The following is a 26766-nucleotide window of genomic DNA, read 5'->3' on the forward strand; positions in this document are numbered from 1 at the left end:
AAATTACCAGTGAAGCCATCTGTTCCTAGATTTTTTTTGTTGGAACATTTTATTTTTGATTTTTTTTTTACTTTAAAAAAAGTTATGGGATACATGTGCAGAACGTGCAAGTTTGTTACATAGGTATACGTGTGCCATGGTGGTTTGCTTCACCTGTCACCCTGTCAACTAGGTTTTAAGTGGTATTTGTCTGAATGCCCTTCCTCCCCTTTACCCCAACCCCCCAACAGGCCCTGGTGTGTGATGCTCCCCTCCCTGTGTCCATGTCCTCTCATTGTTCAACTCCCACTTATGCGTGAGAACATGCGGTGTTTAGTTTTCTGTCCCTGTGTTAGTTTGCTGAGGATGATGGTTCCCCACTTCATCCATGTCCCTGCAAAGGACATGAGCTCATTCTTTTTTATGGCTGCATAGTATTCCATGGTGTACATGTGCCACATTTTGTTTATCCAGTCTATTATTGATGGGCATTTGGGTTGGTTCCAAGCCTTTGCTATTGTAAATAGTGCTGCAGTAAACATACATGTGCATGTGTCTTTATAGTAGAATGACTTATAATGCTTTGGGTATATACCCAGTAATGGGATTGCTGGGTCAAATGGTATTTCTGGTTCTAGATCCTTGAGGAATTGCCACACTGTCTTCCACAATGGTTGAACTAATTTACACTCCCACCAACAGTGTAAAAGTGTTTTTATTTCTTCACATCCTCACCAGCATCTATTGTTTCCATACATTTTAATGATTGCCATTCTAATTGGCTTGGGATGGTATCTCATTGTGGTTTTTATTTGCAGTTCTCTAATGACCAGTGATGATGAGCTTTTTTCCATATGTTTGTTGGCCTCACAAATGTCTTCTTTTGAGAAGTGTCTGTTCATATCCTTTGCCCACTTTTTAATGGGGTTGTTTATTTATTTCTTGTGAATTTGTTTAAGCTTCTTGTAGATTCTGGTTATTAGACCTTTGTCAGATGGATAGATTGCAAAAATTTTCTCCCATGCTATAGGTTGCCTGTTCACTCTGATGATAGTTTCTTTTGCTGAGCAGAAGCTCTTTAGTTTAATTAGATCCCATTTGTCAATTTTGTCTTTTGTTGCCATTGCTTTTGGTGTTTTAGTCATGAAGTCTTTGCCCATGCCTCTGTCCTGAATGGTATTGCCTAGATTTTCTTCTAGGATTTTTATGGTTTTAGGTCTTACGTTTAAGTCTTTAATCCATCTTGAGTTTACTTTTGTATAAGGTGTAAGGAAGGGGTCCAGTTTCTGTTTCCTGCATATGGCTAGCCAGTTTTCCCAACACCATTTATTAAATAAGGAATCCTTTCCCCATTTCTTGTTTTTGTCAGGTTTGTCAATGATCAGATGGTTGTAGATGTGGGGTGTTATTTCTGAGGCCTCTGTTCTGTTCCATTGGTCTATATATCTGTTTTGGTACCAGTACTATGCTGTTTTGGTTACTGTAGTCTTGTAGTATAGTTTGAAGTCAGGTAGTGTGATGCCTCCAGCTTTGTTCTTTTTGCTTAGGATTGTCTTGGTTACACGGGCTCTTTTTTGGTTCCATATGAAATTTAAAGTAGTATTTTCTAGTTCTGTGAAGAAAGCCAATGGTATCTTGATGGGACTAGCAAAGAGTCTATAAATTACTTTGGGCAGTATGGCCATTTTCATGATACTGATTCTTCTTATCCATGAGCATGGAATTTTTTTTCGTTTGTTTGTGTCGTCTCTTATTTCCTTGAGCAATGGTTTGTCGTTCTCCTTGAAGAGGTCCTTCATGTCCCTTGTAAGTTGTATTCCTAAGTATTTTATTTTCTTTGTAGCAATTGTGAATGGGAGTGCACTCATGATTTGGCTCTCTGCTTCTCTATTCCTGGTGTATAGGAATGCTTGTTATTTTTGCACATTGATTTTGTATCCTGAGACTTTGCTGAAGTTGTTTATCAGCTTAAGGAGTTTTGGGGCTGAGACGATGGGGTTTTCTAAATATATATAATCATGTCGTCTGCAAACAGACAATTTGACTTCCTCTCTTCCTATTCGAATAACCTTTATTTCTTTCTCTGGCATGATTGCTTTGGCCAGAACTTCCAATACTATGTTGAATAGGAGTGGTGAGAGAGGACATCCTTGTCTTGTGCTGGTTTTCAAAGGGAATGCTTCCAGCTTTTGCCCATTCAGTATGATGTTGGCTATGGGTTTGTCATAAATAGCTCTTATTATTTTGTGGTGCTGAGAAGAATGTATATTTTGTTGATTTCGGGTAGAGTCTTCTATAGACGTCTGTTAGGTCTGCTTGGTCCAGAGCTGAGTTCAAGTCCTGAATATCCTTGTTAATTTTCTGTCTCATTGAGCTGTCTAATATTGACAGTGGGTTGTTAAAGTCTCCCACTATTATTGTGTGGGAGTCTGTCTTTTTGTAGGTCTCTAGGAATTTGTTTTATGAATCTGGGTGCTGCTGTATTGGGTGCATATGTATTTAGGATAATTAGCTCTACTTTTTGCATTGATTCCCTTTACCATTATGTAATGCCCTTCTTTGTCTTTCTAGGTTTAAATTTGTTTTATCAGAGACTAGGATTGCTTTTTTTTTTGCTTTCCGTTTGCTTGGTAAAATTTCTCCATCCCTTTGTTTTGAGACTGTGTATGTCTTTGCGTGTGAGATGAATCTCCTGAACACAGGACACCAGTGGGTCTTGGCTCTATCCAATTTGCCAGTCTCTGTATTTTAATTGGGGCATTTAGCCCATTTACATTTAAGGTTAATATTGTTATGTGTGAATTTGATCCTGTCATCATGATGCTAGCTGTTTATTTTGCACATTAGTTGGTGCAGTTTCTTCATAGTGTCTTTGGTCTTTATATTTTGGCGTGTTTTTGCAGTGGCTGGTACTGGTTTTTCCTTTCCATATTTAGTGCTTCCTTCAGGTACTCTTGTAAGGCAGGCCTGGTGGTGACAAAATCCCTTAGTATTTGCTTGTCTGTAAGGATTTTATTTCTCCTTCGCTTATGAAGCTTAGTTTGGCTGGGTATTAAATTCTGGGTTAAAAATTCTTTTCTTTAAGAATATTAAATATTGGCCCCCACTCTATTCTGGCTTGTAGGGTTTCTGCAGAGAGATCAGTTGTTAATCTCATGGGCTTCCCTTTGTAAGTAACCTGACCTTTCTGTCTTGCTGCTCTTAACATTTTTTCCTTCGTTTCAACCTTGGTGAATCTGACGACTATGTGCCTTGGGGTTGCTCTTCTCGAGGAGTATCTTTGTGGTGTTCTCTCTATTTCCTGGATTTGAATGTTGGCCTGTCTTGCTTGCTAGGTTAGGGGAAGTTCTCCTGGATAACCTCCCGAAGTGTGTTTTCCAATTTTGTTCCATTCTCCCCTTCACTTTCAGGGACCTCAATCAAACGTAGGTTTTGTCTTTTCACATAGTCCCATATTTCTTGGAGGCTTTGTTCGTTCCTTTTCAATCTTTTTTCTCTAATCTTGTCTTCATGCCTTATTTCATTAAGTTGATCTTCAATCCCTAATATCCTTTCTTCTTCTTGATTGATTTGGCTATTGATACTTGTGTGTGCTTCATGAAGTTCTCGTGCTGTGTTTTTAAGCTCCATCAGCTCATTTATGTTCTTCTCTAAACTGGTTATTCTAGTTAGCAGTTCCTTTAACCTTTTGTCAAGATTCTTAGCTTCCTTGCATTAGATTAGAACATGCTCCTTTAGCTCAGAGGAGTTTGTTATTGCCCACCTTCTGAAGCCTACTTTGTGAAACTCATTCTCTATCCAGTTTTCTGCCCTTGCCAGAGAGGAGTTGTGATCATTTGGAGGCGAAGAGGCATTCTGGTTTTTGGAATTTTCAGCATTTTTGCACTGGTTTTTCCTCATTTTTATGGATTTATCTACCATTGATCTATGAGGCTGAAGACCTTTGGATGGGATTTCTGTGTGGGGGTTCTTTTTGCTGATGTTGGTGTTACTGCTTTCCGTTTGGTAGGTTTGCTTCTAACAGTCAGGCCCCTCTGTAGCAGGTCTGCTCGTTTGCTGGAGGTTCACCCCAGACCCTGTTTTCCTGGTTATCACCAGTGGAGGCTGCAGAACAGCAAAGATTGCTTTCTGCTCCTTCCTCTGGAAGCTTCATCTCAGAGGGGCACCAGCCTGATGCCAGCCAGAGCTCTCCTGTATGAGGCGCCTGTCAACCCCTGTTGGGAGGTCTCTCCCAGTCAGGAAGCACAGGGGTCAGGGACCCACTTGAGGATGCAGTCTGTCCCTTAGCAGAGCTCGAGTGCTGTGCTTGTAGAACCCTCCTTGTCAGGGTCCACTGCTCTCTTCAGAGGTGGCAGGCAGGAACGTTTAAGTCTGCTGAAGCTGCGCCGACAGCTGCCCCTTTCCTCGGGTGCTCTGTCCCAGTGAGATGGGAGTTATATCTTTAAGCCCTTGACTGGGGTTGCTGCCTTTTTTTCAGAGATGCCCTGCCAAGTGAAGAGGAATCTAGAGAGGCTGTCTGGCCACAGCTGCTTTGCCACACTGTGTCGAGTTCCACCCAGTCCTTAGCACAGTCAGGGGAAAGCCGCCTACTCAAGCCTCAGTAATGGCGGATGTCCCTCCCCACACCAAGCTCAATTGTCCCAGGTCGACTTCAGACTGCTGTGCTGGCAGGGAGAATTTCAAGCCAGTCATTCTTAGCTTCCTGGGCTCTGTGGGAGTTGGACCCACTGGCTTGGCTCCCTGGCTTCAGCCCCCTTTCCAGGGGAGTGAACAGTTCTGTCTCACTGGGGTTCCAGGTGCCACTGGGCTAAGAAAAAAAACAAAAACGAAAAAAATTCCTGCAGCTAGCTCCGTGTCTGTCTTAACAGCTGCCAGTTTTGTGCTTGAAACCCAGGGCCCTGGTGGTTTAGGCACATGAGGGAATCTCCTGGTCCGTGGACTGCAAAAACCGTAGGAAAAGCATAGTATCTGGGCCAGATAGCACAGTCTGTCACAGCTTCACTTGGCTGGGAAAGGGATGCTCCACTCCTTGCACTTCCCAGGTAAGGCGACACCCCACCCTGCTTCTACTCACCTTCCATGGGCTTCACCTACTGCCTAACCAGTCCCAATGAGATGAACAGGGTACCTCATTTGGAAATGCAGAAGTCACCCAACTTCTGCATTGGTCTTGCTGGAAGCTGCAGACCAGAGCTGTTCCTTTTCAGCCATCTTGCCAGCAGATGCCCCTGTTTTTGTATTTTTATATTGATATATCATAGTTGTATGTATTTTTGGGGTATATGTGATATTTTAATATGTATATACAATGTGTAGTGATCAAATCCAGGTAATTGAGATATCCATTACCTCGAAAATTTATCTTTGTGTTGGGAACATTCCAATTCTTCTCTTCTAGCTACTTTGAAATATAAAACAAATTATTATTAACTATAATTTCTCTGTTGCAAGGGAGGTTTTGTTTAGTGTTTCAATCTCTTTACTTGCTATAGGTATTTTTTGAAAGGTCTTCCCTCCTTAACCTCCCTTCACAAAATACTACATTTCCTTTCCCTCCTTTCAGAAATGACTCTCTCTCACAGATGGCTTTCCTCCCTCATCTCTCCCAAGGCCTTCTTTTCAGTACCTCCATCACATGGGACTAACCTTCACCGCACCACTCAAACTACTAACCTTCATCATCTCCTCTCTTAAAGCTTTTCCACCCCTAGCCTCACTTGCTAACCTCCCTTACTTCACCACACATATTTCCTCAATCACCTCCCTTCACAAAAGTCTTTCCTTGCTCATTTCCCCTCATGAAAGCCTTTCTTTACTCACCTTCCATCACAGAGTCCTACCCTCCCGCATGTTCACTCACAAATGCCTTCCTTTATCTCTCTCTAAAGGCTTCCTACCACACTTCTTCTGAAAAAGTGCTTACTTTTCTCACCTCAGTCATGGAGGCCTTTAATTCCTCAACTCTCCAGTAAAATTCCTTGTGTTCCTTCACAAAGACCTTCCTCCCTCATCTCCTCTCACAAGGGCCTTTCTTCTTTCACCTCCCTCATGAAATAATAACCCCCTTCATCTTCTCTTCATAGTCCTTTCTTCTCTCATCAATACATTCCCTGCCTCACCTTTGCTTATATAGTTCCAACCTCCCTTATCTCTCCTCACAAAGGTATACCCTCCATCTTCTCCTCTACCAAAATCTTCTTTCCATGCTCTCCCCTAACAAAATTCTAACCTCTTTCACCTCCCCTCACAAATACCTTATCTTCTTTCATGGTTACCTTTCCTGCTTTCTTTACCCTCTCAATTGACTTCCCTCCCTGCTCAAAGGCCTCCTTCCCTCAAGTCCCCTCAAAAACCCTAACTTCCTCACCTCCTTTCCCAAAAAACTTCCCTCCTTCACTTATCATCACAAAGGCCTTCTCTCTTTTACCCTTACAAATGCCTTCCCTCCTTCATCACCATTCCAAAAGTTTTTCTTGTCCTTCAATCAAGGTCCTTTCATTTCTCACCTCCCCACAATGACTTTCCTTTGCTCACTTCACAGGCCTTTTCTCAAAAGCTTTTCATTCCTTATCTCACAGAGCCCTTTTCTCCTCTCTTCAAGTCTTCAGTCCCTTACTTCCCTTCTTTTACCTTATATCATCCTCTCCCTCTCTAAGCTACCTTCACTAAGGCCTTCCCCTCTCCCTCAAATTCCTTCCCTTACTTCTTTATTTACCCTCCTCCAGGCCTTCACTCACTCCCTCTCAGAAGCCTCCTTTCAGCTCTCCAAAAGTTCTTCTCCCCACTCAAGTTTTCCTTCCTTCATCACCCAAAGGTACTTTCCACTTCTTCCCCAAAATCCTTCTTTTCTTCCTTCTACTTAATGATCTTTCTGCCTCACTTGCTTCACTCAAAGTCTTTCCCTCCTCCTCCGGATTCTCCCAACCTGAACTGCTTTTCCTTTTCCTACAACCTTCCTTCCTTCCATAACCTTCCTAAGTCTCAGATGGTTTTCTCAAAACAGCTTTCTCAATATTACCCACAATGGCGTGCCTTTTCTCCCAACCCCCTCACAAACGTATTTTATGTTCTCATCTGCACAAAGGCCTTAGATTTCCCACAGTCTCCTGCCTTTGAGCTCCAGACCCAAGCCCAAAGACTTCAGCATCCCCACCTCAATCCCAATGGCTTCTTTCTCCCTGCTCTCCCTAGAGGTTTTCCGTCTTCCCAACCAAGGTCCACCCACAGTCAAAGAGGGAGGCAAAGATTGGGCAGTGGCATCACAACTAAAAAGAATAGAGACTTCTATACACTATGTCACAACTACATGGGTTTATAGGTTTTTGTGAGGAATGAAATTCGAAGTTAAATAAAATGTATGCTGTGTTTTATCAATTATTTGAAACAAGTTAGAAAATATGATTTCTGTTCTTTGAAAAAATATTAAGGTATTTTTAATGATCATTTATAAATCATGTTACTACAAATTATTCAGGTTTATTTCTACTATTTATCTAAAACACCAAAGTATTTTTGAATTACTGAATTTGTAATAGTACAATACTAAAAGTCTTCTTATCCTCTAAAAAAGTAAGCTGAAAAACAAAACTATAAATTGTGTATTTTTTCTTAGTCAGTGAGTTCTTCATTTTCTATTTCTATTTTGAGTAGAACTCCCACGCAAAAAAGAATACTGTCTAATTCAGTGTGATTTCTTTATTTCCAGGAGTACTTTTTCCATTATAGGTCTAACATGTTTTCTCCTAAAATAATCTATGATTCATTCTTTATATTGTTAGATTTCCTAGATTCTCAGGAGGTAATACGTGACTGTATGAATTAAATTTAATTTGCGTTTAAAATTATTTCACTTAATTAACGTAACAAAATGCACTTGTTATGGGTTAAACTGTGTCCCCTCACCAAAAACAGTTGCAATTATAACCCCAATACCTTATTTGTGATCTTGTTTGGAGATAAGGTCTTCATAGAGATAATCAAGTTAAAATGAGGTCATCTGGAGTGTATTTTAATCCACTATGAATGGTGTCCTTATAAAAAGGGGAGACTTGGACACAGAGACAGACACCCGTACAGGAAAGACTATTTCAATCTGCAAGCCAAGGAGAGGCCTTTCCTCACAATCCTCAGAAGGAACCAGCCCTACTAACACCTTGATTTTAGACTTCTAGCCTCCAGAGGTGTGAGACAATAAATTTCTGTTTTAAGCCACCCAGTTTATGGTATGTTGTTCAACAGCCCTAGAAAACTAATATACATCAGAAGGTAAAATAATTGTCCATGGTCCTGTAGAATTATGGCGAAAGCAAAACATATGGTTCTGACATTAAAATTCCCTTTCTCATTTCTAGACGGACCCTAGTGAATTCTCTTAGATTTAATGCTACTAAGAGGAGTTGAAGTTGAGTGACCTGAGGTAACTTTGGGATATACCTCCAGTTTGTATTGTCATTTGCATTCCCAAGCCACATTGCCTTTCAAGTTATATTTATGCAGAAGACGTACAGACCAGTGGCATACAGGATGAGGAGAGAAGCAAACTGTGGACTGGGAGTTTGATTCCACCAATAATCTGTAACCTATTCAGTCAGTCCTAATTGCTCATCCTTTTCAGGCAAATTTAAAAAATGAGAAATAAAGATGGACTAGTAGGTAATATTTTCAAATTGCCTTAGCTCCATGGACAAATCTCAGTAACTAGTTTCTGTATCATTATATTAGAATACTTTATTTATCTGATATCCTTGGGGAGTGAATGAAGCATTACACATAGAAAGTCTGGCTGCCTGCCGTGTACCTAATTGATCACAAGACTAGCTTTTGCTTTAACCCTGTGTACATGTGGTGTAGTTGGAGGAGCCCTAAGCTAGGAATCAAGAGATCTAGGTTGCCCTGATTGTTCACACTAACTTGCTGTGTGACCATTGATGAGTCATTTTACCTCTTTAGGCTTCAGTTATCTTGTCGAAAAAATGAAGAAATTTCACTAGGTGGGCATTTCTCCTGTTCAGTCAAAATGCTTGGTTATCTTAATGATACCAGTCATTCATATTTTCCTTTAAGCTACCTTACTTTTTTACATTAATATATTTATTTAAAAAGGGAACTGTACCATAGTTATAAATGGAAAGTTGACCATATTTGCGATTAAGAAAGTTATTAATAAAAATAAATATCCTGGAAACAAAGTAATGATATTAAATTTAAAGTTGTAAGCAATAACAATAAACAATGAAAGACATGTAACAAACTATTTGTTTTGCATTGTATTAAGCACTTCACATGTGACTTCATTTAATCCTCATAACACTTCAAAATAAATATCACCATTTTGCAGATGAGTAAACTGAGGCAACGAGAAGTTTACTGACATGCTCAAGTTCACCAACTAGTATGTGGCAGAGTCAGGATACAAACTCAGGTCTGTTTGAGGCCAACACCCAGAAAGATAGTGGCATAGGTAGACCCTCAACTTGAAGCCTCAGCAAAATCCTTTAGAAACTGATACAGTTAGCCACACTGCTTTTTCTGTCTCCTCACCCTGTCATTCAGTTTCTCATCTATTAGACCTCACTCCAGAGCGGGGGTGGGGGGCGGCAACATAATTTGTAAAATGAAAATACAAGATCTCTCATTCAAAATTCATGGATTTCAAAATGGTGATAGCAAAACATTAAACCAAGCATGGAGCTCCCCAAGTGTGGGGCCCTGTTTGACTGCACAAGTCACGTATAGATGAAGCTCTCTGTCTGCACTGAGTCTGGTGTTTCTTTTCCGTTGAAATGTAGTTAGATTTTTAGTCTTTTATTTGTAACAGGGAAATTAAAAATTAAAAATTCTTTGTGACAAGGAAACATAATTGGTTCTTTAATATTTTCTGCTACCAATTTAAAAGGCTGACTCCTAATCTTTTATTTGCTGAACACGCTAATGAGTGTAAAGATGCAAATTAGAGGCAAAGAGGATGACATTATTCTTCATATGAAAAATAATGGAGGAGGGGAAAAAGGCTGGAGGCTGTTTGGGTGGAGAGGAAGACCTGAGAAAAAGGCTTGTGTGCTAGCTGGTGGGAGACTTTGGAGAGAGTTAAAGAGGAAAAGGAGGCAATCGTCCCAGGGAAGAAAGAACAGGGACAAAAGTTTATAAAGCCTAAGCCAAAAGAACAAAGCTGGAGGCATCACACTACCTGATTTCAAACTATACTACAAGGCTATAGTAACCAAAACAGCATGGTACTGGTACCAAAACAGACATACAGACCAATGGAGAAGAACAGAGGCCTCAGAAATAATGCCACACATCTACAACCATCTGATCTTTGACAAATCTGTCAAAAACAAGTAATGGGGAAAGGATTCCCTATTTAATAAATGGTGTTGGAAAAACTGGCTAGCCACATGCAGGAAACAGAAATTGGACCCCTTCCTTACACCTTATACAAAAATTAACTCAAGATGGATTAAACACTTAAATGTAAGACCTAAAACCATAAAAATCCTAGAAGAAAACCTAAGACAGCTCCATTCAGGACAATGGCATGGGCAAAGACTTCATGACTAAAACACCAAAAGCAGTGGCAACAAAAGCCAAAATTGACAAATGGGATCTAATTAAACTAAAGAGCTTCTGCTCAGTAAAAGAAACTAGCATCAGAGTGAACAGGCAACCTATAGAATGGGAGAAAATTTTTGCAATCTATCCATCTGACAAAAGGCTAATATCCAGAATCTACAAAGAACTGAAACAAATTTACAAGAAAAAACGAACAACTCCATCAAAAAGTGGGCAAAGGATATGAACAGACACTTCTCAAAAGAAGACATTTATGCAGCCAACAAACATATGGAAAAAAGCTCACCATCACTGGTCATTAGAGAAATGCAAATAAAAACCACAATGAGATACCATCTCTCACCTGTTAGAATGGCAATCATTAAAATGTATGGAAACAACAGATGCTGGAGAGGATGTGGAGAAATAGGAACGCTTTTACACTGTTGATGGGAGTATAAATTAGTTCAACCATTGTGGGAAGACAGTGTGGCAATTCCTCAGGGATCTAGAACCATAAATACCATTTGACCCAGCAATCCCATTACTGGGTATATACCCAAAGGATTATAAATCATTCTACTATAAAGACACACACACACATATGTTTATTGCAGCACTATTTACAATAGCAAAGACTTGGAACCAACCCAAATGCCCATCAATGATAGACTGGATAAAGAAAATATGGCACATATACATCATGGAATACTATGCAGCCATAAAAAAGAATGAGTTCATGTCCTTTGCAGGGACACGGATGAGGCTTGAAACCGTCATTCTCAGCAAACTAACAGAGGAACAGAAAACTAAACACCGCATGTTCTCACTCAGGAGTTGAACAATGAGAACATATGGACACAGGGAGAGGAACATCACACACCAGGGCCTGTCAGGGGGTGGGGGGCTAGAGGAGGGATAGCATTAGGAGAAATACCTAATGTAGATGACGCGTTGATGGGTGTGGCAAACCACCATGACCCATGTATACCTATGTAACAAACCTGCACATTCTGCACATGTATCCCAGAACTCAAAGTATTAAAAAAGACAAAGTTTATAAAGATTTGCCATATGGCAAGTGATGTCAGCCGTGTTTGGTGTCATGGTAGGTTTGATATGTTACTCATATTTTTTTCTTCTACACTTTCAAATAAACTCATAGCAAACATTAATATATCCATAAGTATTCATATATGTTCCACCTAAAATTCTTATGTACTACTAGTGGTAGACTACACTTTGAGACATACTGCTCAAATTAATTTAAAAATAATTTTCTTTCAGAGTATGGAAGAAACCAAAGGTGGAGGGCAGGGTAAAATATATTCTAGACTTAATGGTTGAGACTGCCACTGATGTTGCTCATCTTAGTTAAGATGTTTAATTGTTGCTTTCATTTCAATGCCCATTGTAATGACCAAGATCTATAAAGGGTGAAAACCTGGAGAACCTAGAAAGTTTCCATCTGGCATCGATATGCCAGAAACTTGGAGGGTTCTCTGAAAGATAAAAACATGATGGAGAGAAATCACAACAACTTGTGTTTCATGTCAAGCCAAGGGCAAGCCTGTCCAGCAGGGGCTGGAGGCTAGGGCACTCTGAGTTGGGTACTCTAAGTTGGGGGATCAGTATTCTAGAGGAATTCCAGAGAGCACATAACTTGCTGAATATAACTTAGAATGGAGACTTGGGCCTCAGTGTGCTACTGTCAGCCAACACTTACTTCAGATGGTGTGCTGAATCAAGTGGCAACAAGGACAGCAAATTGACGAAGGGGGACACTGAGCAAACAAGCAGCAATATGGAACTAAAGTCTTGTCAAGGTCCCTTCCATCTGTAGCTCCCTTCTCATGTCATGTAGGACAGAGGGTTCTCTGATCTGGCAAAGTGTGCCTAGCAACATTAATCTCATTTCTTGTCCTTGTGCTGGACAAGAAATGTCCACTTTCTTTCTTCATAGCACTCATTACAATTTGTAATTACTTAATTTGTTAGTGGTCTGTCTTCTCTACTGCTTTGTAGTAAGCTCCATGAGGGCAGGGATCTTGTCTGACTTGTTCACTGATATATCCTCAAAACACAGAATACAGTGGGTGTTCAATAATGAGTAAGCATTAGTAGAAAACAAGCAGGACAAAATGGACTATGTTTAATATTGTCAAGGTGTAATATATAGTGAAGATAAAATTGTCATGATTGAATATTTATGCATTGTTGGAATATATGAAACAAATAGTTTTAGAAATTTAAGTAGAAATCGTCAAAACCACAATCATGGTGAGATACTTTAATATTTATCTTTTAGTCCTTGACAGAAAAATAAAGATACAGAGCATTTGCATAATATAATTTAGCTTGATTTAACATTTATAATAGAGTTCATTGTGAGAGTACACATTCAAATGTATGTGTATGGAAGTCGCTCTCATTAAAATGAGAAAGAAGATATTATCATTGATATAAAGGAGATTTAAATATTACAAGTGAATAGTCTTATGATTCCATGCTAATAATTTCTTTGTAAATAGATGATTTCCTAGCAAAATAAAAATAACAAAATTAACTGTGACCATGAAGAAGCAAAAGATAAAGAACTACCCCTCTCCAAATAATGAAGACTCAGACTTTTTCTGGATGAGTTTTCCCAAACCTTTAATGGATCAAATCATTCCTATATTGTTTCATCTGTTTTAGTCTAGAAAAAACAACAAGAAGCTTCCTAGGTTATTTTATGAAACAGGTATAACTCTCATGCCAGAATTTACAGATGTAGCACACACAAAAGAAAACTGCAGACACACTTCACTTAGGAAGGTTGAATCATGAATCCTATATGAAACATTAGCACTTGTGGACTTTGTTCAAGAATGCAAGAATATTTTAATATTGGCGAATATATTAATAATATTCAATAATTAATAGGCAGGGGGAAATATCATCATGGCAGTAAATATTAAAAGGATTTGATAGAATCCCAGTTCTATCCCTGATTCAAAATGAAACAAAATAACAACAGAAAATTTGTAGAAAACTACAACTAGAGAAATACATCCTTAATTTAATAAAGGGTATCTATCTTACACCAGCAGCCAACATTATACTTAATCATGAAATACCAGCACATTCCCATTAAAGTCAGGAATGACTCAAGAATGCCCATTATTATGCTAAATGACGAGTTAATGGATGCAGCACAGCAACATGGCACATGGATACATATGTAACAAACCTGCACATTGTGCACATGTACCCTAAAACTTAAAGTATAATAATAGTAAAAAAAAAAGAATGCCCATTATTATGGTTATTAATCAACATAGTTTAAACATTTCTAGACAATACAGTGAAAGAAGAAAAATAATTCACCTGTTAATATTGTAAAGAAAAGAGACAAAGTCATCTATATTTAGTGATAATATTGTTGTCTATGTGGAATGAAACTGAAGAACAGTGAGAACTAATGAGAGTTAACTAAGGGAGTAAGAAAATACATGTATAAAAATCAATAGCTCTCCTACATACCATCAATCCACTAGAAAATGTGGTGAAATGGATTATGTTCACAAAACAACAAAATATATATGATGCCTGGGAATAAATGTACTAAGAAAAGTGCAGGGCCTAGCTGAATACAATGATAAACCTTATTCAGGGACATAAAAAGAGACTTGAATGAAGAGAGAAACAAAACTACTTAGGTGAAAAAATTTTGTAACATTATCAATTCTCTCCAAATGAGTCTACATTTAATTGAATTCATGCCTAGCACATGGGACACACAATAAATGATTTTTGAATGAATGATAAATAAGTGAACATAATTACCATAAAATTTAGAATTTTTTTTGACTTGACAAAATGATTTTAAGGTTCATCTAAAAAATTCTCAGAGCTGAAAATAAAATTTGATAGTGGAGACAATGAAAGGATTACCAGATCATTTATTAAAACATAATGACATAAGATAGGCCGGGCGCTGTGGCTTATGGAGGCCGAGATGGGTGGATCACCTGGGGTCAGGAGTTCGATACCAGCCTGGGAAACACGGTGAAACCCTGTCTCTACTAAAAATACAAAAATTAGTTGAGCATGATGGCGCATGCCTGTAATCTCAGCTACTCGGGGGGCCAAGGCACAAGAATCACCTGAACCAGGGAGGCGGAGGTTGCAGTGAGCTGAGATTGCGCCATTGCACTCCAGCCTGGGCAACAGAGCGATACTCTGTCTCAAAAAAAAAAAAAAAAAAAAGAAAGAAAGAAAAGAAAAGAAAAGATAAAATAAACAATAACAATAGTATTGGCACATGAATAGATAGATTGGTGGAACAGAATAGAAAGTCAAGAAGCAGATCTATGAGTATGTAAGGATTTAGAATGTGATGATGTTATCGTAAGTATAATAGAAAAGGATGGATTTAATAAAGGGCCTTATGACTGCTGGAAAAATTGTATCCCTAGTCCACAACACACTCCAAAATATACTCCTGGTGTATTAAATATTTGAATTTAAAAAGTACAACCATGAAAATGTTGGGAGTATTAGAGTATGGAATGCCTTTATAGAGGTAAAAATAATAAAGGAAGAGATTAATAGATTTAATTACATATAAAATTTTAAGCTTCTGAGCTTCCCAAGCACCATAAACAAGTAAGGATAACCAATTACCTTGAAAAAATATTTTAAATATGTGGCAGATTAAGAGTTAAGTTCTCTGCTATGCAACACAATATGAAAGATGTAAGCTCACTGATTATGAAAGTTGCAAATTAAAACAAAAGATATTTTGTTTTATTTTGGCCATCAAATTGGCAAATAATAAAAAATGGAGAAGTATCAGAAAACTGGCACTTGCCTGTACTACTGGTAGAAGTGTATTTTGGGGTAGCCATGCTGGAGGATAATTTGGACATATTCAAGAGCCACCATGCCTTAAGAATTTATCTTAAGTAATTTTTCATGAATATTTGCAAATATATACAGCTTCAATGATAATCGTTGCAAGCTAATGATAATGTAATGATAATCATTGCAGCATTCTTTATAACATCAATAAATTGTAAACAACCTAAGTGTTTTCCTATGGAGAAATTGCTAACTCAGTTATAATAGAGCCATATAATGGAATTCTGTGACATTATTAAAGATAGTTTTGGGAAATATTTAATGCTATGGACAAATCTGTGTTATCCTCTTCTCTCATGTAGGAGGGAATTGTGTAAATAAGACTAAAAACCAATTCTTTAAAATAGTGAGAAAGAAGGATAAGGAAGGTTTTACTGTATGTAAGGCCTTGATTTTTATCAATATATATGTAAGCCAACGTATTTTCCAAAACTTTCTGTAATGGGATCTGATTTAGTTGGAATACATACTGTTTTCAGCTCATCAGTTGATTAGGCCTCTTAATGCCGTTTGTCAGAGGTAAGTTTACTATTGTAAATCAGCTTACAACAATGGCATGTGTCAGCCTATAGGTTAAGCATTTGTAAATTTAACACTTTTTCAGTTTCACAACAAAATTGCATTCTGATTATTAATAATGCTTAAGCTGTTATGAGATGAAAGTATATCTGTTAGCTATTTGACATTCTATAATTAATTTAAGCAAAGGCAATTACTATTAAAGGGTCATTGAAAGTGATAAATGCTTTATATGTTGGGATTAATAATTTTACTTCTTCTTAAGGGTCCTCATATTTTGTGCTTCCAAGTGGATGTATGCTGCAAAACAGTGAAAATGCTAATGGCCAATCTCTGGAAGAAGATTCCGCATGGGAAGCTTTGCTGAATTTTTTCTTTCCAACAAGTAAGTTCTTGTTTGATTTTTTTCCCCCTCTAATGTTCTTGTTTTGAAAACAGTAATTAAATGTTTAGGAAGCAGTGTGGTGTATTGGCACTGGAGTGGGACAGAGCTGAGTTTGGATCCTGGCTCTGCTCTTTGGCTTAGGCAAGACAATCTCTCTGAACCTCAGTGCCCTCATCTTTGAAATGAAAATATTTACCACAAAGAATTATGAGGATGAACTGAGATAACATTCATAAGGCATTTCATAAATGTTTGTTACTGTTTATAAAATACTTTTCCTTTACAAATATCTAAATCTTTCACAATTTACCTGAATGGCATTGCCTGAAATGTAGTCACTGATCCAGTATTGTGAAATTGATGTCTTCTGTGGCATTAGTGAGGGTACTGTGTGACTGATGTTATAGAATATGCCAGATGTTTTCCCATCTATTTTAATGATAGAAATCCCAGGTTTCAAGTCTCACCGTCTTTTTGTGATTCTGTATATAATGTGTTTATCAAGCACATTGTGACCCCTGAGAATTATTAACCACAAATAAACACGTTTCATTTTGTATAGCATGTGGTGCCCTTTCAAGGAGAAGCTTCATATAAATTGGAATATGTGAAGTACAAAGATAAAGCTCTTATGAAAAGTCATGCAGAATTTATTCTAACAAAATTTGATATACTCTATAAGCACAAAATTATATCTGTTTTTCAATTCCAGGCCTTACCACTGAATTCTTTAGTGAACTTGAAAAAATCTCTTCATGTTTCTTTATGCTTGTTACATTAAGTTTAAAATAGGCATCTACCAATGAGAATAGCAAAATAAACAAGTTCCTTAAATAAACTCAAAATACTGCCATGGTCAAATTGAGTAAATAAAAAAGAAATCTGAGAAGGTGTTATGTCGTATAGGCTGAAAGAATGCTTTGAGTGCCAAAGTTAGTCGTAAACAATAACTAATGATGATTTAAGCTTTAAAGCTTATGAAAACAACAGATGTAAATGGTCACATACTTAACTATAATAACTACATTGTACAGACACTGAAACCACCTGTAAAAATGGTCCGGAAAAGATATCTGCATTTCTCAAATATTTCTCCAACCTGGTGCAGGAAAGTAAGTCAAAATCAATGATATGAAGTAAAAATTTTGTCCAACGAAATAAAGTTGTGCCATTTTAATAGAAACATCTGACCTAGGTTGATTCAAAAAGTGATTAAATATTTATAAAATGTACATACTGTCTTTGAAGACAATAACTACAGCTTCATAAAACGTGAAATGTTTTTAACCAATTTATTTCCTCCCCCACGTAATTGAAAATAAACACTCTTACCACTTAAGCATGAAAAAAAAGTTCGTTGTTTTGTCATTAGGCTATTATTTGTAAAATATTTATCTCTTGCAGATTAAAATGATAACCTTGACACACAGTGGCAGGGAAGCTTGAGAGATCACCTGATCTTTCTCCCTTTGGACAAAATTATATACTTAAACCTGACAAAAAAATTGTTCTACCTTTTTGATTCTTTAAAATTACCAATGCCTCTTAGTAATTTGAGCCTGAAAGTTAATTTGTTTTTGTTTTTTTGAGACAGAGTCTTGCTCTGTTGCCAGGCTGGAGTGCAGTGGCACGATCTCGGCTCACTGCAACCTCTGCTTCCCAGGTTCAAGCAATTCTCCTACCTCAGCCTCCTGAGTAGCTGGGACTACAGGCACGTGCCACCACGCCCAGCTTTGTATTTTTAGTAGAGACAGGTTTTCACCATGTTGGTCAGGACGGTCTCGATCTCTTGACCTCGCGATCCGCCCGTCTTGGGCTCCCAAAGTGCTGGGATTACAGGCGCGAGCCATCGCGCCTGTCCCGTGTTAATTTTAATTTCTAGCGTAAAGTCCATCAGATGCACTTAAAGCATAAATTAACAGATGATCTTAGAGATCATATAGTCTAGTCTCTTCTATGATTTAACCCTAACCCTAACCCTCTCTTTAGCATTTCTGGAAAGTGGTGTTTGAACGGTACCCACGGTGAGAAACTCAGCATGCAAGGAAATCCATCCCATCTCTGAGTAGTCCTGACTATTGTCACCATTTTCTGGCTGTATGACACCCAGAACCTGAACACTTGATGCAATCCAATCTAGGGGAGAAGAGCCACTCTGGGCCTAGCAGAGTTGAAGAACAGATCACTTAGAATATAGAACAACAAGTAGGATAGACTGTCATGTCTAAAATGTTTGGAAAATGAGTATCTAGGCCACTTGGTAGTGCATTAAATTTTTGATCTTGCATAAGTTACTTTGATCCTTTATTATTTTTAAAACAGAGGTTGTAAAACTCAGTTTGGGAGTTTGTTGCAAAGATTAGTAATAAAGTGTGTAAAGCAAGGTTCCTGGCCCAAACAGGTGCCTAAATAATGGTAGATATTATTATTTTTACCTTGGCTTCAGCAATTGCCAATCTTTAAAAAAGAGGAATGTAGTAAAATATACTGAGGTTAAAATTTGCATAAAACAATTACATTGTTCTTTGCTGATGTTGAAGTGCGTTAGTGATTATAAAATATCAGTTACTACTTTTAAGTTTGTAATTATTGATGATAGTATAAGAGATTGAACCAAATCTATTCTGGCCTTAACACATAGACATACTGTGGAGGTTTTTCTTTTTGAATGAAAATCTGATATCGTGCTTTTTAGTTTGTATTTGTTTCTTGTATAAGGCAGGATATTATAGAAAATAAGCTATTTGAGCTTGCAAGTCTTTTAGATTCAGGTATGTACGAATTTATTGCAGTTGCATGAATCTTGGTGTTAATGCCATACATCATTACCTGTTTAAAATTATAGAGTCATAATTTAAGGGTGAAACGAAGAACCTTAAAATATATTGTAGTGCCAATATGATAAGTGTTCACAAAAAGTAGGTCAATACCAGTGTATCACTTACTTTAGTCACTAGCAGCAAACTGTGTAATTTTTACTTACATTCATTCTCATTGATGCATTCAGTGAGTTTCTGTAGTTTAGTAACGTTAAGCCGGAGGATATATGTGGGATCATTTTAACAAGGGGTTAGTTTTAAAAGCATTTGACCTGTTGTTATTTAGTTCCTTCTGTGTTATATTTATATCATCACCACTCAGCTCATGATTTATTGTCCTTTTAAACTATCTTACCAATGATTTTGTAACAACTTGTAATTTTCTGCAGTTCACCTAGATTTGAAAATGTGATGTTAAATAACTTAGTGGTAACTTTTAGTTTAAGCCTTATTTTCTTTTAGCACCCATCACTAGTTGTATATGCCATTAAATGTTTGCTTTTCTTCTTTGTCTTCCAGTAATTATTTAATTAGGGAAAGTGCTAATTAACCATGCTGTATTCTCTTTCTTAAATTTCTGTTTTTAAAAGCTTGCATTCTGAGGGAAAATCAGATGGCAAAGCCTTGTAATGAGCTGCAAGATCTTAATGAGAGTGAATGTCTGAGCTACAAATGCTGTTTTTCATCATTGGGGACCAAGAGCTTCAAATGTTTTGCTCCATTAAGAGATGGTAAGTTATTCCTCTTTCATTTATTTCTATTTTTAAATATTAAATAAACAGATCACAATGGCATAAGTTCATATTTGGATTTCCCAGCTTAATACTTAAATGGGACTCCCAGTCCTAGAGCAGTGCTCCTTAGAAGGTCCTGAGGTGGTCACGACTCTAGTCAGGAGCAGTTTTTGCTTAGCCTTTAGATGGTGACTTTGGTAATACAAAAATTAGTCTCACATTTTCTTTTGCTTTAGTCACTCTCTGTGTTTTGTCCTAGTTTCCAGGCTCTATGGAACCCTCAATGGTTGAGAGAAGATACCGGTTGGGCATGCCTTAGCTTACTTTTCTTTGCCCAGCTTTTCCTCCTAGGTGGAATTCTTCCCATTTGTCTTGTCTTCATCTCAGTATGTAACAGTAGACTTGAATGTTTCTTGTTAAGGTCTGCTTATTAGTTTTTCTTTATTGGGTATTTTTTGAGATAGCATCTCACTCTGTTACCCAGGCTGGAGTGCAGTGGTGACGTGATCACAGCTGACTGCAGCCTCGACATCCAGGGCTCAAGTGATCCACCCGCCTCAGCTTCCTGAGTAGTTGGGACTACAGACGTGCACCAGCAAGCCCAACTAATTTTTAATTTTTTTGTAGAGACAGGGTCTCCCTAGGCTTCCCAGGCTGGTCTCCAACTCTTGGATTCCAGCAGTTCTCCCGCCTCGGCCTCCCAAAGTGCTGAAATTTATAGGTGTGAGCCACCACACCGAGTCTTGTTCTATAGTTTTTGAATTAGGTTCTTCTGAATATTTTTTTCTTTACAAAGTTTTGAGAACTACACCGTCTGTTTTTGCTACCTTCATTTGGATAGTGGGGATGTATTTCCAGTTGCTCTCATGATGCATGGATTTGATATGATGAAACACTAACAAATACTACAAAAAGGATGCATGCAAAATATCTTAAGTTAATATAGTCCCTACTCAATTTACGGCTTTTTGTTGAACATGTAGTATTAATACTGGAAACTAAAACCTGATCATGAATATAATATTACAATTTTAACATTGTCACATGTTATTTGTAATTCGTTTATCAGTTTGGTCTTTATATTATGTATGAAGCAACATTTGGTTCTTGCAGAGGAAAAAATTTAACTGTGACTTACAATTCCACAATCACATTAGAACGCATTTTCCAATGAATATAAGACTAAAATATGCTTATTTCACCTGCACATTCTTGATTCCTTGTTTAATGTAATATTTCGTAATTTGGAAGTAAACATGCAGCATCGGGTTATTCCCAGACAGTCTCCCATCCAAGTACTAACCAGGCTAGACGCTGCTTAGCTCACAAGATCAGATGAGATGGGGCACATTCAGGGTGGTGTGACCATAGATTAAGAAGCTATTTATTTACCAAGTTAACGGTTCATAGATTAATGTGCTCCCCAAGTGCTCTAGGATATACAACATATGGCCAAGAGAAAAAGCCAATTTAGGGCCAGAGGAAGAAATATATCGTATGCATCATAATAATCAATGATTGTACAAAAAGAGTAGGATCATTTTGTTAAGGCTTCATTAAGGGATACGTATTGAAAGTGTAGCCTTCAGTTGTATTTCAAGAACATTTCATGAACTCCTGTTCCTTATAAAGTAGCAAGGATATTTACCTGTCACATAAGAATACCTCCTCATTTCACTTTATTAACTGATAGTTTCTTTATAAGGACTTTATGAAAGAGCTTGGATTTACTTCTCTTGCTTAAGTCATGAAAGTAACAGGATATAATTAAACCAACAGAGCCTAAACAGATGATGCGAATGTTTGGGCTTGGTGCAATCAGCCTGATCATCCTGGTATATCTGCCCATTTATTGCTGCTCTCTTTTCTGGAGAAGGTAGGCAAACATAAACTTTTATTTGCTCGTTGCTAAGTATACATGAGTATTTGTGTATAGACATATTTATTAATATACTTCAGAAATATAGGGATTATGTTTGGGTTCTTTATGTTGAAAATACGGTAGCTTGGGAAACACCTAAAACTAGAGTTGCCATAATATGTTTTTAAAATGCATGTTATCGGCCAGGCCCAGTGGCTCACGCCTGTAATCCCAGCACTTTGGGAGGCCTAGGCGGCTGGATCAGTCTGAACTCAGACTGGTCAGGAGTTCGAGACCAGTCTGACCAACATGGCGAAACCCTGCTTCTATTTAAAAAAATACAAAATTAGCCGGGCGTGGTGGTGCACGCCTGTAATCCCAGCTACTTGGGAGGCTTAGGCAGGAGAATTGCTTGAACCTGGGAGGCCGAGGCAGGTGGATCACTTGAGGTCAGGAGTTCAAGACCAGCCTGGCCAACATGGCGAAACCCTGTTTCTATTTAAAAAATACAAAATTAGCTGGGCATGGTGGCGCACACCTGTAATCCCAGCTACTTGGGAGGCTTAGGCAGGAGAATTGCTTGAACCTGGGAGGCAGAGGTTGCAGTGAGCCAAGATCACACCACTGCACTCCAGTCTCAGCAACAAGAGCGAAAATACGTCTCAAAAACAAAATAAAATGCATTATTTTATTTTTCCATAGATTTTCTTCTTGCATAGTATCTGTACATTCCCTCATCAAACAAACCCACAATTAGAAGGAAAAATAAATTAGCAAGCTTGGTGTGTGTGCAGTGGGGGTGGCCATTAACTGCAAATCAGAAGAGTTCCTGGAAGTGTTAGTTTCCATTTAGTCATCTGCCATTGGTCTTTAATGATCATCTACCGTTGGGTCATAAAGCCTTGATCTGTCTTCAAGCCAATTGGTAAACAGATTTCTTCTTAGCGTCTTATACAAAATGCCAATGGACTACTAGCATGATGCTTCCAAGCTTTTTTTTTTTTTTAATAGCTCCCCACCTGTGGGGACAGAGTGGGTATAGAGGTACAGAGCACAGTCAGGACTAGAGTGAGGTGAGTGAAGCACTTAGAGCACAAAGTTAAGGGAAGCACTCACTCTCAGGTTTGTGCGTGTGCAAGGTCAGCATTGTCACTATCCTGAGAATAAGTACCTCCTTAAATTCTCTGATAAAGAGAAGGTGCCTGTTGAAGGTTAAGCATGTTTGATTTTTTTATTGAAGTTAATGTGGAAGTAGTAGTTGAGTTCCCAGAATATGATTTAGATTTCGCAAGAAGAGTTAGACTATATACACTACCTTACTTTGGATAAAGATCATCAAAGTGATTGGCAGTAGGAGTGGAATTTTTGACCCTTCCTTCTTCTCTTCAAAGGTTGATTTTGTATTTAAAAAAAACCATGAATAACAATAAAGTAACATTTGCTAGAAATTGGTGGCTAGGAATATACCATGAAATTTAGAGAGTTTCTAGGATTATAAGTTTGGTATGATAACTTCATTATGGTCCCTGTGTTATACCTCTGCAAAGGAATTTTATGGGGGTGTTCAGGTCTCCTGGATTTTTTTTTCTCTAAAATGAAATCCAAAGGATTGTTCTCTGATCCTAATATATTTCCTTCTTTCTACATAATAGAGACTGCTTGAGAAACAATGTGAATAAGTGTATATATTGGATACTATACATTTTGGTTTACTGTGTTTTATTTATTTTGCTATTTTGTGCAAGAGCAGTGTGCTCCTTCTGTCATCTTGAGCTGACTATCATGACCCTTGGAGCAGGTAGCAGATTCATCTTGCTGCTTAGCTGAATTTCCAGGAACAATGATTGAGAGTGGATGGGCACTTTCAGCCTATTGTGGTAGGCTGATTTTAGAGGCAAGGAGAATAATTGTAAGAACGGGAAAATCCCATCCCTGATATCCAACAAGGAGCCAAGTGCAGGCCAAAGTCTGCCTTTGCAGGGCAAGATATCTCCTTAGAACGATTTCCTTAACTCACTTTCTGTTCTCCATTTCAAAGAATAAAGAGATAGATAAAATATTAGAGTAGGTAAAATAAATAACCCATAAAAGAGAAATAGACACAGCAGTAAAATCAATACGTGGTGGCTTAAAAAGGAAAAGAAAGAAGCCAAACACAATTGTTTGTCTAAATCAGAGGTACCAAAAGCTATTATGACTATCTGCAGTAATGTGATTTGGGCCTCTTTTGGAAGACCTTTTTTTGCTCTTTAATCATTGGAAGATACCCTTAAGCTCTTCCTCCTGCTAAATCCTGTCTTAAACATTAAATAACTGAGAATTCCTTTAAGAAAGAGCTGTCATAGCTCTCCTCTTGGCCTTCGGTTGCAAGCCAAAACAATGTTTTGGTATTCCCCAACCTCTGCAATTTGGACAGTGTCTTTTTTTAAGGATCACCTAAGGAGCCAGCAACTGACAAGAGTTGGAGAGCTTAAAAAATGAGAAGCACTTTGGGAGGCTGAGGCGGGCGGATCACGAGGTCAGAAGTTCGAGACCGGCCTGAACAACATGGTGAAACCCCATCTCTACTAACAATACAAAAATTAGCCAGGCATGGTGACATGCGCCTGTAATCCCAGCTACTCAGGAGGCTGAGACAGGAGAATCGCTTGAACCCGGGAGGCAGAGGTTACAGTGAGCCGAGATCGCGCCACTGCACTCTAGCCTGGGTGACAGAGTGAGACTCCGTCTCAAAACAAAAACAAAAACAAAAACACAAAAATGTGAAGCGATTTGAGTTGGTGGGAGAACTAAAAGCAGTGTAGGTGAAAAGGGTAATTACTCACCAGAGCCATATATACTTCAGTTTTTGGCGCCTAAGTCATTTTTCCACTATTGACCATATTCATTCAATGTTTGCCTGTGCCAGGTATAACGGAGGATACAGAAATTTTTAAGACATAGGCCCTACTTTTAAGGAGCTTAAATCCACCTTAAAACAAATCCCAAGTATGTCACGTTTAAATTACAATATAAGATGAAAATAATTAAGGACTAAAATGGATGGTAGCAATAACTTACAAAAGTTTTGAAGCAGTGGAGATCAGGTTAAGTGGGAGAGGGCACGTCAGGCTTCATGGTAGAGGTGCCGTTTCAGGTCGATTTTGAAGGGGGACAGATTTGGAGTAGATAGAGAGGGGTCCTTTTCACAGAATTAATTACATTCAGATGGTGGTCTTCTCACTATAGACACCTTAATTTATTTCATTTCTGAGCAGATACAGCTTAATTTTGCCACTGGAAAAATCTATAACTGAATCTTTAGTTTACTTCTGCTTGACTTGAGTTCTAGTGTGATATGAACCCGGTACACAGAGGACTCAAGCCGGTTTGAACTGGTTGCACATACAAAAGGAAGCAGAGAGCATTAGTGAAAAACTTCCTAAGAATTTACTAATAGCCATATTAAACTAACATATAAGATGTGTTTTTGAAATGTGTTGTGTCCTCAAGGTTATGTAAGATCTATTTTTATCCTCATTAATAGGGATCAGAAGCTTCATTAGGTATAAGTGTCACTAGTAGGCTTAAGCCTTTGCTTAGAGGAGAAGAAAGGAAAAGATCAGGTGGATAGCGACAAAAGGAAGCAGGGGAGAGGAATTCTAAGGGGAAGAGAAAAAGGGAGGTGGCTGAATTGTTCTTATAACAGCTATTACTGTAGCCAGCGACAGTAGTCTCAAGTGCAGTTTCTAATTCAGTTTCTAATCTTTGTCTGTTTTTAGATAAAGTTTAAATCTGTGTGTATATGCCGTTTAAGCATCTGTGGATTATATAGTGATATGATACTTGAGTGTGTCTGTAGCTTTGGTAAGGTGGAAAATTTAAACATAATACCATGCCTGTTAAATTCAGATGAAGTGCATTTTCATGTCCTTTTTCTTCCTATCAGATTGAATTTGTAACTTTGAATTAAGATAGAATTCAGAACTCAGTCTGAAAATGACAAAACTGTTTTCTTTCAACTAATAAAATATCTATTTTTTTAAAGATTGTAGATCATCTGATACACAGATGATGTAAAAAGCACATCCCCCATACATTTTCAATGTTGCTACTTGCCAGATGGCCGTTACTGAAAATTTCTACATTTAGACAAATCCTGCTGCATGATTCCCTGTATTATAATCTGGTTTTCATTATGCCGACAGTCTTAGTGCCACTTATTTTCTTACAATGGGAGGTAAAGAACTGGGAATAAATGTGTCAAAAACTGCCTAAAAATCATCACCCTTTGAATTTAAAAAATAGGCATTTACATGTTCAATTTCCCATGTTTGCATATCTCATTATACTGTACAATATAATTAGTAATGTTATTTTGAAAAGCTTTATGCAGTAATTAGTGAACTACTGGAAAGTTTGAAGTTCCTAGGATTATATACATTTGGATTCAGAGGAAGGAAATAAAATCTATAAATTTTGAAAAGTATGACTAGGCTCTAAGAACTTTGATAAAATATGTCAGATGAGAATGTGAGCAAACTGGAATTCTGTTCTAACATGAGTCACTATAGGTTTGAAATTCGTATAAAGCTGGTTCTTCTTGGACGCTGTTCATAGTAATTTAATTACTGAAATAATAAGAGAACCTCATTATACGGATCATATGTCTGAGGTGTTCTCATTGCAAGGACTCCAAAGACAGCATTTTACAGAACTCTGGCATAGTAGGTACTATTAAAAAGAACATTCTGTTGCCAAGTAACTAATAACTTCATTGCAAAATGAAGTGACCTTTTCTCAATTCCCATTCAATTTGATCTTTTTGTCACAGAGTACACTGTTGACTGCTTCCTTCTTGAAATTTTCCCCCCTTGGATTTCATTGTTCCTCTTACAATTTTGATCCATCTCAGTCTGCTTTTCTTTGTTCACCCAAATGTGGTTGTTTCCCAAAGCCTTCCTCTCATTTATCAGAAAATGTTAGAAATATATAGTAGGAAGAACATTTTAAAAGATCTGCATTCTCATTCTG

At 37.8% G+C, this 26766-nt stretch overlaps 1 protein-coding gene across 1 annotated transcript in view; it reads left to right on the forward strand.

Annotated features, from left to right (window-relative positions):
* The window catches only part of FMR1NB (FMR1 neighbor), a 42325-nt gene that overhangs the window by 3890 nt on the left and 11669 nt on the right, over nt 1-26766 (forward strand). Inside the window, exons 2-4 of the mRNA XM_003271821.4 lie at nt 16220-16339; nt 19749-19889; nt 21672-21768. Coding sequence (XP_003271869.1) covers nt 16220-16339; nt 19749-19889; nt 21672-21768 — 358 coding nt within the window. The remainder of the gene's footprint in view (nt 1-16219; nt 16340-19748; nt 19890-21671; nt 21769-26766) is intronic.

The sequence above is a fragment of the Nomascus leucogenys genome, chromosome X (genome assembly GCF_006542625.1).
Source record: "Nomascus leucogenys isolate Asia chromosome X, Asia_NLE_v1, whole genome shotgun sequence".
Lineage (NCBI taxonomy): Eukaryota > Metazoa > Chordata > Mammalia > Primates > Hylobatidae > Nomascus > Nomascus leucogenys.